The sequence below is a fragment of the Ictidomys tridecemlineatus genome, chromosome 3 (genome assembly GCF_052094955.1).
Source record: "Ictidomys tridecemlineatus isolate mIctTri1 chromosome 3, mIctTri1.hap1, whole genome shotgun sequence".
Classification (NCBI taxonomy): Eukaryota; Metazoa; Chordata; class Mammalia; order Rodentia; family Sciuridae; genus Ictidomys; species Ictidomys tridecemlineatus.
In genome coordinates, this window is record NC_135479.1 from 148,181,555 (window position 1) to 148,194,400 (window position 12,846).

General features: G+C 45.3%; 1 protein-coding gene across 4 annotated transcripts; it reads right to left on the reverse strand.

Annotated features, from left to right (window-relative positions):
- Positions 1–3,131: 3,131 nt before the first annotated feature.
- Adprh (ADP-ribosylarginine hydrolase) lies at positions 3,132–12,101 on the reverse strand. Of its 4 annotated transcripts, none has more exons than XM_005327621.5 (5): positions 11,962–12,101; positions 11,086–11,188; positions 9,103–9,457; positions 6,504–6,864; positions 3,132–5,685 (listed from the first exon to the last, which is right to left on the reverse strand). In XM_005327621.5, the coding sequence occupies exons 3-5, from the start codon at positions 9,413–9,415 to the stop codon at positions 5,271–5,273; spliced, it is 1,089 nt and encodes a 362-aa protein (XP_005327678.2). In that variant the 5' UTR covers positions 9,416–9,457; positions 11,086–11,188; positions 11,962–12,101; the 3' UTR covers positions 3,132–5,270. The 4 variants fall into 4 exon arrangements, with proteins under 4 accessions (XP_005327678.2, XP_040126240.2, XP_077900290.1 ...); XM_040270306.2 differs by having other exon boundaries at positions 11,823–11,962; XM_078044164.1 differs by lacking the exon at positions 11,962–12,101 and adding an exon at positions 11,788–11,810.
- Positions 12,102–12,846: the final 745 nt, after the last annotated feature.

Sequence of the window (12,846 nt, forward strand, 5' to 3'; positions counted from 1 at the left end):
GTCATCCCCATATTCCTGCAGTAGGGAGCAAATGTACATGTTTGGAGAGTGCCCCCTTTCCAAGTCCCCTGGATTTGGGCTTGGTGCAGTAGAAATGCCAGAAAGGCCACGCCATTTCAAATGTCACCTCTACTGAACAGTCTCCATGGACATCATCCTGCTGGGTATCTCAGTGGTAGAGTGCTTGCCTGCCATACATGAGGCCCTGGCTTTCATCCTCAGCACTGCACATTAAAATAAAATCATCTTTCTGGAAATTCCTTGTTTGCTCAAAGTCATGTTTTCCAATTTCATTTTTTCAGATCTCACCTTCCCTATTCCTGCCATACCTATCCACTTATCACCCATACTAATACAGACTAGATGTTTTATTGAAATATGTTTCAATAAATGTATCTCAGAAGGCAGATTTACAGGAAGACAACACAAGCAGCCTCGGAAGTGTGTGGGCAGGTGGAATGTGTCACCTTTGCCTTCTGGCATTGGCCATGAGGGAAGACTGATCATAGCCCAGACAAAATTATGGGAAACGCTGGTTTGAGGCATGATCTTTTATTAACAATACAAACTTCAGTGGGTAGAGGGGGAGACACCCAAGGATTCTTTCTTTGATTCTGTCTCCAGCTTCACACAAACCCATTTCAGACTCACATTCTTTGGGTATCAGAGTCTAAACCCAGAGACCCTGAAAGGTCACTCAGCTAGTGTACACGATGACAATAAGGCCTAGAAAGGGGAAGTGGGAGCTTTGGCAAGGGGGGGGTGGGCAGCTGTAACCAAACATGACACAAAGACAGAAGTGGGTATTACGGTCCAAGCATTGAGTAGGGGCTTCTCAATGGCCAGAGGATGGAATGAGGGCAGGGGCAGAGGAGGCCCTCTGAGGAGGGAAAGTGCTGGAGCGTGAGGACGCTGCCCATCTCACAACTGGACCTGAACTCTGCTCTGCCCTCTTCCTACCCTGCCACCAAATGTGGATCTCAAACCCACATGCTTTTTGTTCAGCACTTGGTGTGGGAATTGAAAAGGGCCCAGCCATCCCCATCACCAGCCTCTCCTGAGTTTCATTTGTCCCTAAGGAACGCTTTTCTAACTCTTGTAATTAACCATTAGAGTGTATTAGAGGGCAAAGGTAAAAGGCCTTAGAGACTGTAATGTTCCATAGAGTAAGAAATATAGATTTGGTGTCTGTCCCTACCCAGTTCCTGGCACAGAGCTCCTAAAACCTATAGATTAGAATGCAAGAGAGTCTTTTTTTTTTTTTTCCTAATATTTGGTCTTTGACTCTGGTTCTTTACATAGAGCTCCTATGACCTTTGCAATTTCCTGAAGGTTTTTGTTTTTGTATTGGGGGAGGGTTGTTTTGTTTTGTTCTAGTGAGGTGACTCTAGATGGGCTCCTGGATAGCCTCAGAATGGACACTGGTTGCCAGGGGAACCACTGATTATGTGATTAGAGGGTTGGAACTTTCATCCCCACCCCACTCCCCACCTCCAGGGAGGGGAGAGAGGCCAAAGGCTAAGTTGGCCTCCAACCATCACTGATGAAATCAATCATGCTCTATATAATGAAACCACCACAAAACCAAAATTTGATTTTGGTTGACCCTCCCTTTTCCAAGCTCTGGGGAGCTTTCAAATTGTTAAACACATAATAGTTTCTGGGAGGAACACCTTGCCCTATGCATCTCACGTCCATCTGACAGTTTATCTGTGACCTCTGTGAGCTCCTTTTTATAATAAACTGATAAGCCTAAATAAGTGTTTCCCTGAGTTCTTTGAACTGCTCCAGCAAATTAATTGAACGTAGAAGGGAGTCGTGGGAGCTCTGATCCACAGTTGGTTGGCATGAAGCACAGGTTGCCACCTTTGACTTATGATTGGCATCTCAGGTGGGGAGTCTTGTGGGAACAACCCCTCAACCTGTGGGATCTGATGCAAACTCAAGGTAGACAGTGTCATAATTGAATTATTTTAGAGGACAGCCAGCTGGTGTCTGCTGGAAACTTGCCTAGTATATGGGGAAATGACTCCCAAATATCTGCTGTCAGAAGTGTCGAGTAGTGTAGAAGAGTAGGGAAAACATTATGGCTTGATATTTTCCTCTCTTATAGAGACAAACCTGGGTTTGAAACCCAGCTCTATCTCACCCTAGCTGTGTGACTTTCAACAGATGGCCCAATTTCTTCATTCAATAATAGGTTGCTGTGAACTGCCTGACACACAACAACACTATTCCTCATTTTCCTTTTCCTTTCCCAAATAGAAGGGGTTTCACCACCTCCCTAGGTGTCACTCATCCCAAATGCCTCCTCCCCTGAAAAAAACAGTTATGAAGGCCGTCCCCAGTCCCTATATGAATGGCCCCAGATCCCAGGCAGTCATTCCTTGAGGAGCTGGTCCAGTAGGCTGGATGGATTGTGAAATCATCAGAGCCTCTGCTCCTTGCCTACAACAGCCCAGTAGCTTTGTAGCTGTTTAAAAAAAAAAAAAAGATGCAGATTTACTTACTCTGAAGAGGTAGAAAATGGAGAATAAATGGAGAATGTGGTTGGAGAAGGGTGGGTCAACCAATGCTAACTTGACAGATCTTGAAAGAAAGAGAATTATTGCCAAGTGTGTTAGCTTAGTGTCACTGTGACCAGAACACCTGACAAGACCAGCTCAGAGGAGGGAAAGTTTATTTCAGCTTACATTTGCAGAAGTTGGTCCATGGTGGGATGGCTCTATTGCTCTGGGCCAAAGGTGAGGTGGGACATCATGGCGGAAGGACATGGTGGAGGAACACTGCTCAGCTCATGGTGGCCAGGAAGCAGAGAGAGATGGAAAGGGCCTGAAGGGAAGACAAACACTTCCAGGGCACCACCTCCTCCATCCACGGCCCACCTGCCTAAGGTTTCCTCCCAGTTAGGATGGACTGGTTAGATTATAGCTCTCACAATCCATCACGTTACCTCTGAACATTCCTGTATTAACATAGGAGCTTCTGATGGACACCTCATATCCATATTTTTCCCCTATTTTCATATCCAAACTATGGCACCAAGACTTCTAGCATCAAGCCATCTTAGGTAAGGAAGAAAAACAAAGGAAGCACCATCCACAACAGGTCATGAAAGCATCCTCAGTCTGTAATGTTACATGTGGTTTATTCTGCTTTCAGTGCACAAATGTTAATGGGATGAACGTGAGAAACGTATTACTGTGTTTAAGATCATTTTTATTGGTTTACTCTAACATTATGCATAGAGTGAAGTTTATCTCATTCCCCCATTCATTCTCATCCTTCTTCCTCCTCACTCTCTTCCCCTCTCCCTCATCCCTCTCCCTCTCCCTCTCTCTCCCCCTCTCTTTCTGCAGCACTATGGTCAGGAAGGATGATGCAGGTGGATGGGCAGAGGTGATGATGGGAGGGTGTGATTTTTCTCTTCTCATCACTTCTATTTTCTTAGAGAAATAGGAAGCGAGGTCATCAGCCAAAAGTGAGGTTTGGGGAGGAATGTTGAGGTTCGAGAAAAAGGAGTCTAAAAGTCAACTTTTTGAGGTGTGCCTGTGATGAAGAGTGAGAATGAGTAACTAAATATAATAGAGTTTTTTTCCCCCTATTTTCTGGTTATCTCCAATTATGGTGAAGCACCACAGCACAGAACAGATGCCAAGACACCCCCAACCCTCCCTCCACTTCCTCTACCACACCCTAAAGAGGCTGAAGGACTTGGAAAGGCAAAGCCCTGTAAGAAATAGCTGAACTGCTGTTACCAGATCTCCCACCTCACTCCCAGCTGAAAACCAGAGATCTGTAGGAGAAACCACAGGAGTCATATTCTGGGGTTGTACTGTAAGGGGAAGCACAGGAGTGCTCATCCCCACCACCCAACAACACTCAACAAGGATGGGCCTTTACCTACTCTCCTGACAGACTGGAGGTGATCACAGAAAGATGACATGGCTTCTCATTTCCAAGCCAGCTGCTTGCTAGGCAGTGTGTGCCTGAGGTTGACCCAGAACACACCATCACTCCACAACAGGATCAGTGTGGTGACAGGGCTGGGACAGAAGGCGGTGGATGAAGTGAAATGACAGTGGCCAACTGCCTGACAATCAGAGATTTCACCTGGCAGGTTCTGTCTGAGCTGGCCCTTGGAGGATGAGTGAGAATTTAGCAGGCAGAAAAGGAGAAAGAATTGCGTCAAGAAATAAAGGGGATGATGTATTCACTGGAACCTGACTAGAAGCTTAGCATGATCAAACTATTTGTCCAGATAACTCCCAAGGGTTACGAAGGGACACCAGATAGGAGAGCAGGTAGCAGCATTCATTTAATATATACTGATGGGGTGTCTACTGGGTGCCCAGGCACTGGGCTATGTTCTGTCAGGGGAGAATACAGACAAGCAAACAGATACTAACAAAACTGGTAACATTTGAAAGGCCATGAGGAACTCCTGAGAGAAGCTAGAAGCAGCATCAGCCTAGGCCTGAGCTCCTTGGATTGCAGAATTCACTGAAAAATACTCAGTGCAACGAAGTAAAAGAATATAGATCTAAAGTATATTAAGAGGTACAACAGCCTAGCAGATGCTGTTAGGGCCTCACGTGCACCTCTCACTGTTCCCATATACCTTATAGCTCACTGTTGTAAGCATCTCTGAGTCCTTATCTAAAGACATTCATGTTTGGCTTGTGCAAAAGGCAAGCTGAGATATACCAGATGGAAGTTGGTGGATCGATATCCCAGGCTTGCTTGCTCTTTAGGTGGAGTAACTCTGCAAACTGCCTTAGGCAGAGGGCCCAGATGGACTGCAGCCCAACTGCCCACAGTGGAAACCTGCTCACTCACACACCCTGTTCGCTTCCCTTCCCTCCCAGTCTCACTTCCCCATTCTCCTACTCATGCTTCCTGGAACTGCCTTTTAAATAAACTCCTTCCACTCGAATAAATCCTTGTCTCAGAGTCCACTTGGAGCAGGGGTAACCCAACTGAAGAAGAAACAGAAAAATCTTTTAGAATGATTGGATGATGAAAATGAAGACTCATATGAGAGGCGATGAGATTTCTAGCTCAGGAGATGTGGACCCCATCAACAAAGATAAAAGACTCTTTATTACAATAGCTTCAGAAAGAACAGGGTGAGTCTAGAAAGCTTGACCTCAATGTGCTCAAGGGACTTGTCTCAAAACTCCCTGAGTACAAGGTTAAGACTCTTGACTTTAAGAAAAGTGAAAAGAAATTGAACAGAAGGAACCCCAGGAAATGAACCTCACATCTCCCTAAAGGCTCACTGCAGCGTCTTTCTCTGACGCAAGAGAATATAAAGCCCTAGCTGCCTCTTCCAGCCTGTGTCGGTATTCTAGCTTCTCGTAGTTGGAGGGACTCACTCCTTTAAAACCATGCATAACTCCCCACCAGCAGGCAGCAATGGCTGCTGTAGAATCGCTGTCTCCACCATGGAAAAAGGCTCGGTGGGCAAGCTCCTTCCAGGAGTCTCCCGCAGCAAGGATGGCATCATAGGCAATCATGGGGGCATCGTGTCCGCTGCTGCCACCCCAGCCAGAATAGCTCAGAAAGGTGTAGAACTGATCCCTCTCCTTCACATCGAAGGGCTGGGGGAAGGTAGGGGCTGACTTGCCATCAGAAATCCCTCTAAGTTTCAGGTAACTTTCCCATTGATTTTGGAAGTAGGACCTGTAGGAAGAAAAAGAAAATCTATAGTCAATTGAAAAACTAAAGTCTAAAGCTATAGGGAAAAGGTGCCAGGTGGGTGCGTGACGAGAAAAAATTCCAACTTCAACTTCTTGCATTAGTATCACCAACAACAAAGAAAATCAAAATCAGTTCTGAGTGTGATTCACGTAACAAATTTTCACTAAGCATCTACATCCAACAAGACTCTGACCAGGTTGCTAAATAAAGAATATAGATATATATCAAGTTAAAAGGTAAGAAATAAAGGTTTATTTTTCCTAGGTGGAGAGTAATACCAAATGTCACCTTTCCTGGGGAACTTTAGGACATCAAGACCGGGCGTGACTTCAGCAGAAAGTCTCTGAACCTTTTTATTCTAAGAAAGGGAATGTAAAGTGAACTTACAAAAAAGGGAAGAAGTGGCCTTACCACTTATTATTTAGCTAGTGGGAAAACCTAGCTCTTGAGCTTCTAAGAAAGGATTTAAAAATATTGTTTATATGTCGAGCCAATACTAAACAAGCAAGCTCCAAGTAAGATGAAAACAATTCTTGGAAAATAATGCAAGAGGGCCACAAAAATCATAGAAAACTTAACACAAAACAGAATCCCAACATAACATGGAGGCACTGCAGCTACACTGCTCATCAAGGTGCCCATTTGGCTGCTCTGGAGCAACTGTGGCTGGAAGGGAACTTAAAATCCTTAGCAGGGAGCTGAGTGGTGAAAACCATGTTGGCTGTGGGCATCTCTGAATCTTGGATATACGAACGCAGATTCACCCACGTTCCAGCCTGCGCAGGAATCTAAAGACTCACCAATGCCGAAGATTCTCCTCCACGAAGTAGCCTGATTGGACGACGTACTTTTTAGCTTCTGGCAGCACTTCCATCAGTCCTTTCCCCCACTGCTGTGGGGGTTTGCCATTCACAGCATAGGCTGTAAAAAGAGCTGATGCGAGGGCTCCCAGGTAGCCTGTTGGGTGGTGGTGGGTCATTCGACCGCTCTCAATGCTCACTTGGATCAGCATGTCCAGTTGACTGTGGTGAGGGAACCTGAGACCAATGCACATGGCCCGCATGGCAGCCCCACAACCACCTTCATGGCTGTTGAAAGGAATCCTCCAGCCATTGGGCTTGTCCGGCTCCAGCTGCATGGCGTTCTGCACCGAGGCACCACCTGGGGGAATCAGGCCGGCATGGCGGTCAGTGGAACCAAAGTCAAGCCCCAGGAGGAAGAAGGAACTTAATCTCTGTCTACAAGTTCCCTAATGGAAAGGGAAAGGCAAGAAATTATGACAACAGATGCCCCTGGACTCTAAGCCCCAACCCAACAAGGTACCATACTTCATATATAATCCTTCGCATGATAATATTAATTTAAAAAGAAGCAGATTCATATAAAGGCCTAGAATCTTTACCAATTATCATAGAGACATTACAAGAACTCAAAAAAGTCAGTATAACACATTATTCTCCATTTTAAATGAATAAGATAAAGTTCAGAATCCTGTTTAAAAACATATAACCAGCTAGTTAGTGGCCTAGTAAAATCCACCAGACTTCAAAACCCAAGTCCTTCAAGAGCTCAATAAGAACCTGCTAATTAGAGTCTGAAGATGTTGGAAAGAAGACACAAATTGTAGGGTGAAGCACTGGGCTCTGATAAGGAGTAGTGGACCTGGGCTGTCCCTTTGTGATAGTGGCATAAGCAGGCTTGTCCACTGACCTATTGTACTGAGGGCTGTGAATATACATGGAGCCAAGTGATGGCAAAGCATACTTTGGAGTGTAATATTATTGTTCCCTTATGAGTCAGTTAATTCAATCTATGTTCATGGATGGCACAGGTAGACAACGAAAATATTCTATGTGCTAAACTAAGGAGATATTAGCTGCAAAGAAAGGATGAAGAGGGATTGGCTTCTAAGGACCATCCTTAAGCTCACGAGAGGCCCCTGGGTATGGTGGAGAGGTGCTTTCATTAGGAGGTAATCTGGGCTGAACTTTATTCTCCCAAATTTATAGGCTAAAGCCCAAACATCCAGTACCTCAATTTGGAGACAGGGCCTCTCAAGAGGTGATGACGCTAAAATGAGGCATTAGGGTGAAGAGAAACCTGGATACACAGGTTGCACGCACCACATGAGGACACGGAAGATGGCCATCTGCAAGCCAAGAGAGGCTTCAGAAGAAGTCACACCTGCCAACTCGACTCTGACTTCTAACAACCAGAACTATGAGAAAATAAATGTTTAAGCCACCCAATTTATGGTATTTTGTTATGGTAGCCCTAACAGACTAATACAGGAAGAGGGGTCAATATGATAGGCAAGAAAAAGGTGACCCAAATCACCTCATGGCCTGAGGGACCCTAACAAGTTCCCAAAGTGGCCAAGACCATTTGTGAGAAGACCTAGGACTACATGAGGAGTCTCTACAGAATACTTTCCATTTTTCTTTAAGAGAAAAAAATATGTTTTCCTTTATGCTTGTTGGTTACAAAAAATTAGAAAATACCAGCTGTGGGAGACCAACTCAGTCATGTGCACAAGGTTGGTCTCCACAACCCAGCTATTTGGGAGGGCAAGGCAGAAGGATCACAAGCTAGAGGCCAGCCTGGGAAACTTAGTGAGACCTTGTCTCAAAATAAAGTTCTAAAAAAAGGATTGGGGATGTAGCTCAGTGGTAGAGCATCCCTGGGTTCAATTCTCATTGCCACAAAAACAAAAACAGGAATGACAAAAAAAAAAAAACCCACCAACAACAAAAACTTTAAAAATACAAATAAGTAAAAGGAAAATAAATAACTATTCCTTTTACTTAAATATAATTATTAGCATCTTTGCTTTTTTTCTTCCAGACTTCTCCCAACACAGAGCTACATGTCTACACTTTTAATGACAGTAGTTTCATAAAACATCTACTGTTTTAAAATCTACTTCTTTTCACTTAATGTATAATACCTTTCCATATCAGCAACTCTTCACCTGCATAATTTTACATGTGGAAATGCACAGCTATTATTAAGTAAATTACAAGACATTTGTTTCTATTTTTAGCACAACGACTATCAGCACTACTGTTTCCTTGATATTTATTTATTTCTATCTGTGGTACTGGGGATTGAACTCAGGAGCACTGTCACCAGGCTATATCCTCAGCTGTCTCCCTCCCCTTTTTTGAGACAAGGTCTCTCTACATTGAGGAGGCTGGCCTCGAACTTGTGATCCTTCTGCCTCAGCTTTCCAAGTAGCTGGAACTACAGGTGTGTGCAGCCACCATGCTGGCGTTCACTCAATGTTTAAATTTCCAGCAACATTTTTCTTTTTTGTTTTTGAGTTTGTACCAAACTTAAGGAAAACGTTCTTAAAGATTTCCTTGGGCCTGTGTTCTTTTCACTCTCCCCAGCCTTCACCTGGTGCCCGGCCATCCATGTCTTCCATGCAGTCTTGGTAATTCTTAGCAAGGAGAGAATACAGTCGAGTCAAGTTAGGGGCTTTCCCAGCTTCCAGGAGGGCCTCTGCTGTGGCCAGGTGCATCACAGTGTCATCGCTGACTCTCCAATGCCCCACGTCGATGGCTTCCAAGCCGCCCAGCTGGGCCAACTGTTTGTGTATCTTCTCCCCATCCCGGAGGAACTCCCACTTCCCGTTGAAGTACCCCAAGGCATCTCCAGCTGCACTTAGCACCATGGCAGCCATATACCTCTCCAGCAGTCCCCCACACATGCTGGACTCTGCAGGGGCTGTCTTAGGGGGCAATTTAGATACCTGAAGGAGAATGGAAAAGAATCAGAAAGAACAAGAGCTCCGTCTACATTTGATTGAGAATTTACTTCTTGTAGGCATCATATTAAGTACATCTCATTTATCCTCATAACTGCTCTATAAGGACTGTATCATTAGGCCCATCTAGTATCTGAGAAAACTGAGGATCATTGAGATGAAACAGTTTCAGAAATATTAAGAGACTTGTCTCAGGTCACAGAGCTAACATGAGGCAGGACTGGGATTCTGATGGAGGCCTATTAGACTACAAAGCCGAGGATTTTAACTATGACGATATCTTTGTCTCTTGGTGAACAGCAAGCCTATTAAATTATGCAAGTCAATCCAAGTGTTTCATTTTCTTTTTAGTTGAGACTTGACCTTGGACGTATCACAATGCAGTTTGCAAAGCACCGACATACTGTGTCTCACTAGCAGGGAAGGATTGCAATACACATTTCACAGATAAGGAACCTGGGTCTCATAGAAGCTAAATTCACACACTCAGAGGTGAAAACCCCTGGACTGGAATCTTCAGATTACGGGCCGGAAACTCCATTATGTCTCAGCCCTGGCCTACTTACCTTGGGCAACCCATTGGGGCCTCAGCCTACACATGTGTAAAATAGTAAGGATAATAATAGCAACATTCTAATGGATTTGTTGTGAGCAGTCAATGAGTTAATTTTCATAAAGCACTGAGAACACTACAGGTGCATAGTAGGCACTATTTTTGTAATTATTTTTATTATTCATGTGTAACCAGAGAAAAGGTTTTTCAGTTATTGAAACAGAATACTTTCTCCCCATAATCTTTGCTTCAATAGCAATATTTAAACTTTGTTTTTCTTTTAAATCATGGAATCCTAGAGTACTGAGATCTTGGTATGCCCAGCTCAGATTAAATCCTTGCTAAATTAAACCTAAATTATGGACCCAGTCTAGGTGCCCTTCAACAGATGAATAGATAAAGAAAATGTGGTATGTATACACGATAAAATATTACTCAGCCTTAAAGAAGAATGAAATTATGGCATGTGCCAGTAAATGGACGGAGCTGGAGATTATCAAGCTAAGCAAAATAAGCCAATCCCAAAAAACCAACGGCCAAAAGTTGGTTTTGATATGTGAATGCTAATTCAAAATAAGGGGGTGGGGCTGGGGAAGAATAGAGGTACTTCACATTAGACAGAGGAGAGTAAAAGGAGGGGAGGAGGGTGGGGGTGAAAAGGGCAGTAGAATGAATCAGACATTATTGCCCTATGTTCCTATATGATTACATAACCAGTGTGATCCTACATCATGTACAACCAGAAGAATAAGAAGTTATACTCCATTCATGTATGTGTCAAAATGCATTCTACTGTCATGTAGAACTAATTAGAACAAATAAAAAAAATTTCCTGCTAAATTGCTGGCTTCCCTGCAGGTGCATTTCCTAACAGCCCCCCTCCCCTTCTTTCCCAAGTTCTCCAGTGTGCCCCATTCCCTGGAGCATCAGGTTCAAATCCTTCCACCATCTTCCCACCCTATCCATCCACCCCCCTTGAACAAGCTGGCAAACACTTTTTAAGTTTGAGCTCTGCTCAAGCTCCTTCTTCACTTAATTGCTCTTCTTCCCCTCCACTCACCTAAATGGTATCTTCTCAGGGTTTAGATCAGGTCCTCCTTGGTCTTCTGGAGTCCTTCTCCAGCTGCACTGCCCCGGGCCAGGGAAGGCAGGTTGGCAAACCCCTGGAGAAGCAGTGAATGATGGAGATGAACTGAACATCCAAAGCGCAGTTCCTGAGTTGGCTGGAGCTTCTTGGCTCACAAATTATATTTTTAAAGTCTGATTTACATATTTTGTTATTTATAAATGAAGCCTAGGAACTCTGGCTCACATAAGAATTAGTTGTGTGACTGTAAACAAACCATCCCTCCTGGAGCTTGAGTTTTTCCCATCTGTAAAAGGGACCAAAGAAGGAGGGGGATGTGGCTGCTTCCCTGAGATCTGGTCTTGGGCTTAGCTGTCCTCTGAGGGCTAACTTTCAACATCCTTTACCTTCCCTCCCAAAGTCCTCGGCTTCTTTTGTGTAACTCTTTCCGGCTCCACCCTAACGTGTGTTTTGTGAGTCGCGGCAAGGTGGAGGAAGAGGACCCTCACCTTTTTCTGAAATTCGATTTCACTTTCGCACATTACCTAGTCTCCCACACGGGACGCTGCTTTTCCTTAAACTTTTCTAAAGCTTCACAGTTCACATTCTATACACTCAAAACTACGGTCCTCGGCTTTCTTTCTTTTTTGGGGTGGGGGGCGGGGGGACGGGCGGGGGAGGAAGAGGTCAGCATACAAACACATTGGATTTGCAAAGCGGCTGGCACCCACACTGGGAATCACGGAGGCCCCTCGACTTTCAGGATGCGCGTGGGGCTGGGACCTGCCAAGGGGAGGTGCGAGCAGGGGGCGCCGGAAACCGGTACCGGGTCACCAAAAGGAGAGCGGCGTCTGGTGGAGAAGGATGTACCTGGTCGCCTCCGAGAGAGGGGCGCTAGGCACGAGGGCGGATCCTCGGCCTGGAATTCTGGTTGCGGAAGAAGCCAGGCTATCCCGGAGTGCCAGGCTGGGGGTGGCCGCCTCGGGAGCCGGGAGCAAGCGGAACCAGGGCGGGGGCGGAGCCGCGGGGCCGAGGGCGGAGCCGCGGGGCCAAGACCCGGGCCGCGCCCTAGTTCAGCAGATGGCCAGCAAGCGCCGCCTCCTTGCGCTTGGCCACACCGGATCCCAGCGACTCTCCGGGCCCCCGGAAAGCGGCTTCCGTGTAGGCCGCGCCCTTTTGCGTCCCAGCCCCAGCATCGGGAACCGCTGTCACCGACCACCGATGCTCTGCAGGGCTCTGAGAAGCTCCTGGTGCTGGAGAACGTGGAGGCTCGGGGATCCTGACCCTGGTCTGGGTATCTCAGTGACTCACGTGTGGCCCTGGGCTGACACCTTGGCCTATATTCATGCCAGGCTTTCCTGGGCAAAAGTGACAGTATTTGCACAAATAATGTAAAAACAGTACTGATCATGCCCTGGCCTTGGTTCTATCCCCACTTCCCCAGTAAAATGGGATTCCACTACTCGGGTTGTATATACTTACAGTCTTTATCTTGAGCACATTTGGGATGGGATAGGGTCATTTTGTAAATACGATTTTTAAGTTAAAAAAAAAAAAAAAACCTCCTTCGGTTTATCAATTACTGTATCAACTCCAAAGGTTCACATAACGTGATGCTTGTAGGATAAAATCCCTTACAGACTGATACCAAAAGAGTAGGAGGTCCTGGCACACAATTCCTCTCCTACCACACCAAGGCCAAAATTGAAGAGAAGAAAAACAGAAGCACAGAAAATCAAAACAAATTTAACAAAT

Coding starts and splice junctions, on each gene's coding strand:
- Adprh (XM_005327621.5), bottom strand. CDS start 9,415: ATGTGTGGGGGACTGCTGGAGAGGTATATGGCTGCCATGGTGCTAAGT. Junction 6,865..9,102: donor CATGGATGGCCGGGCACCAG/GTGAAGGCTGGG, acceptor TGATTCCCCCAG/GTGGTGCCTCGGTGCAGAAC. Junction 5,686..6,503: donor GAGGAGAATCTTCGGCATTG/GTGAGTCTTTAG, acceptor TTCTTCCTACAG/GTCCTACTTCCAAAATCAAT.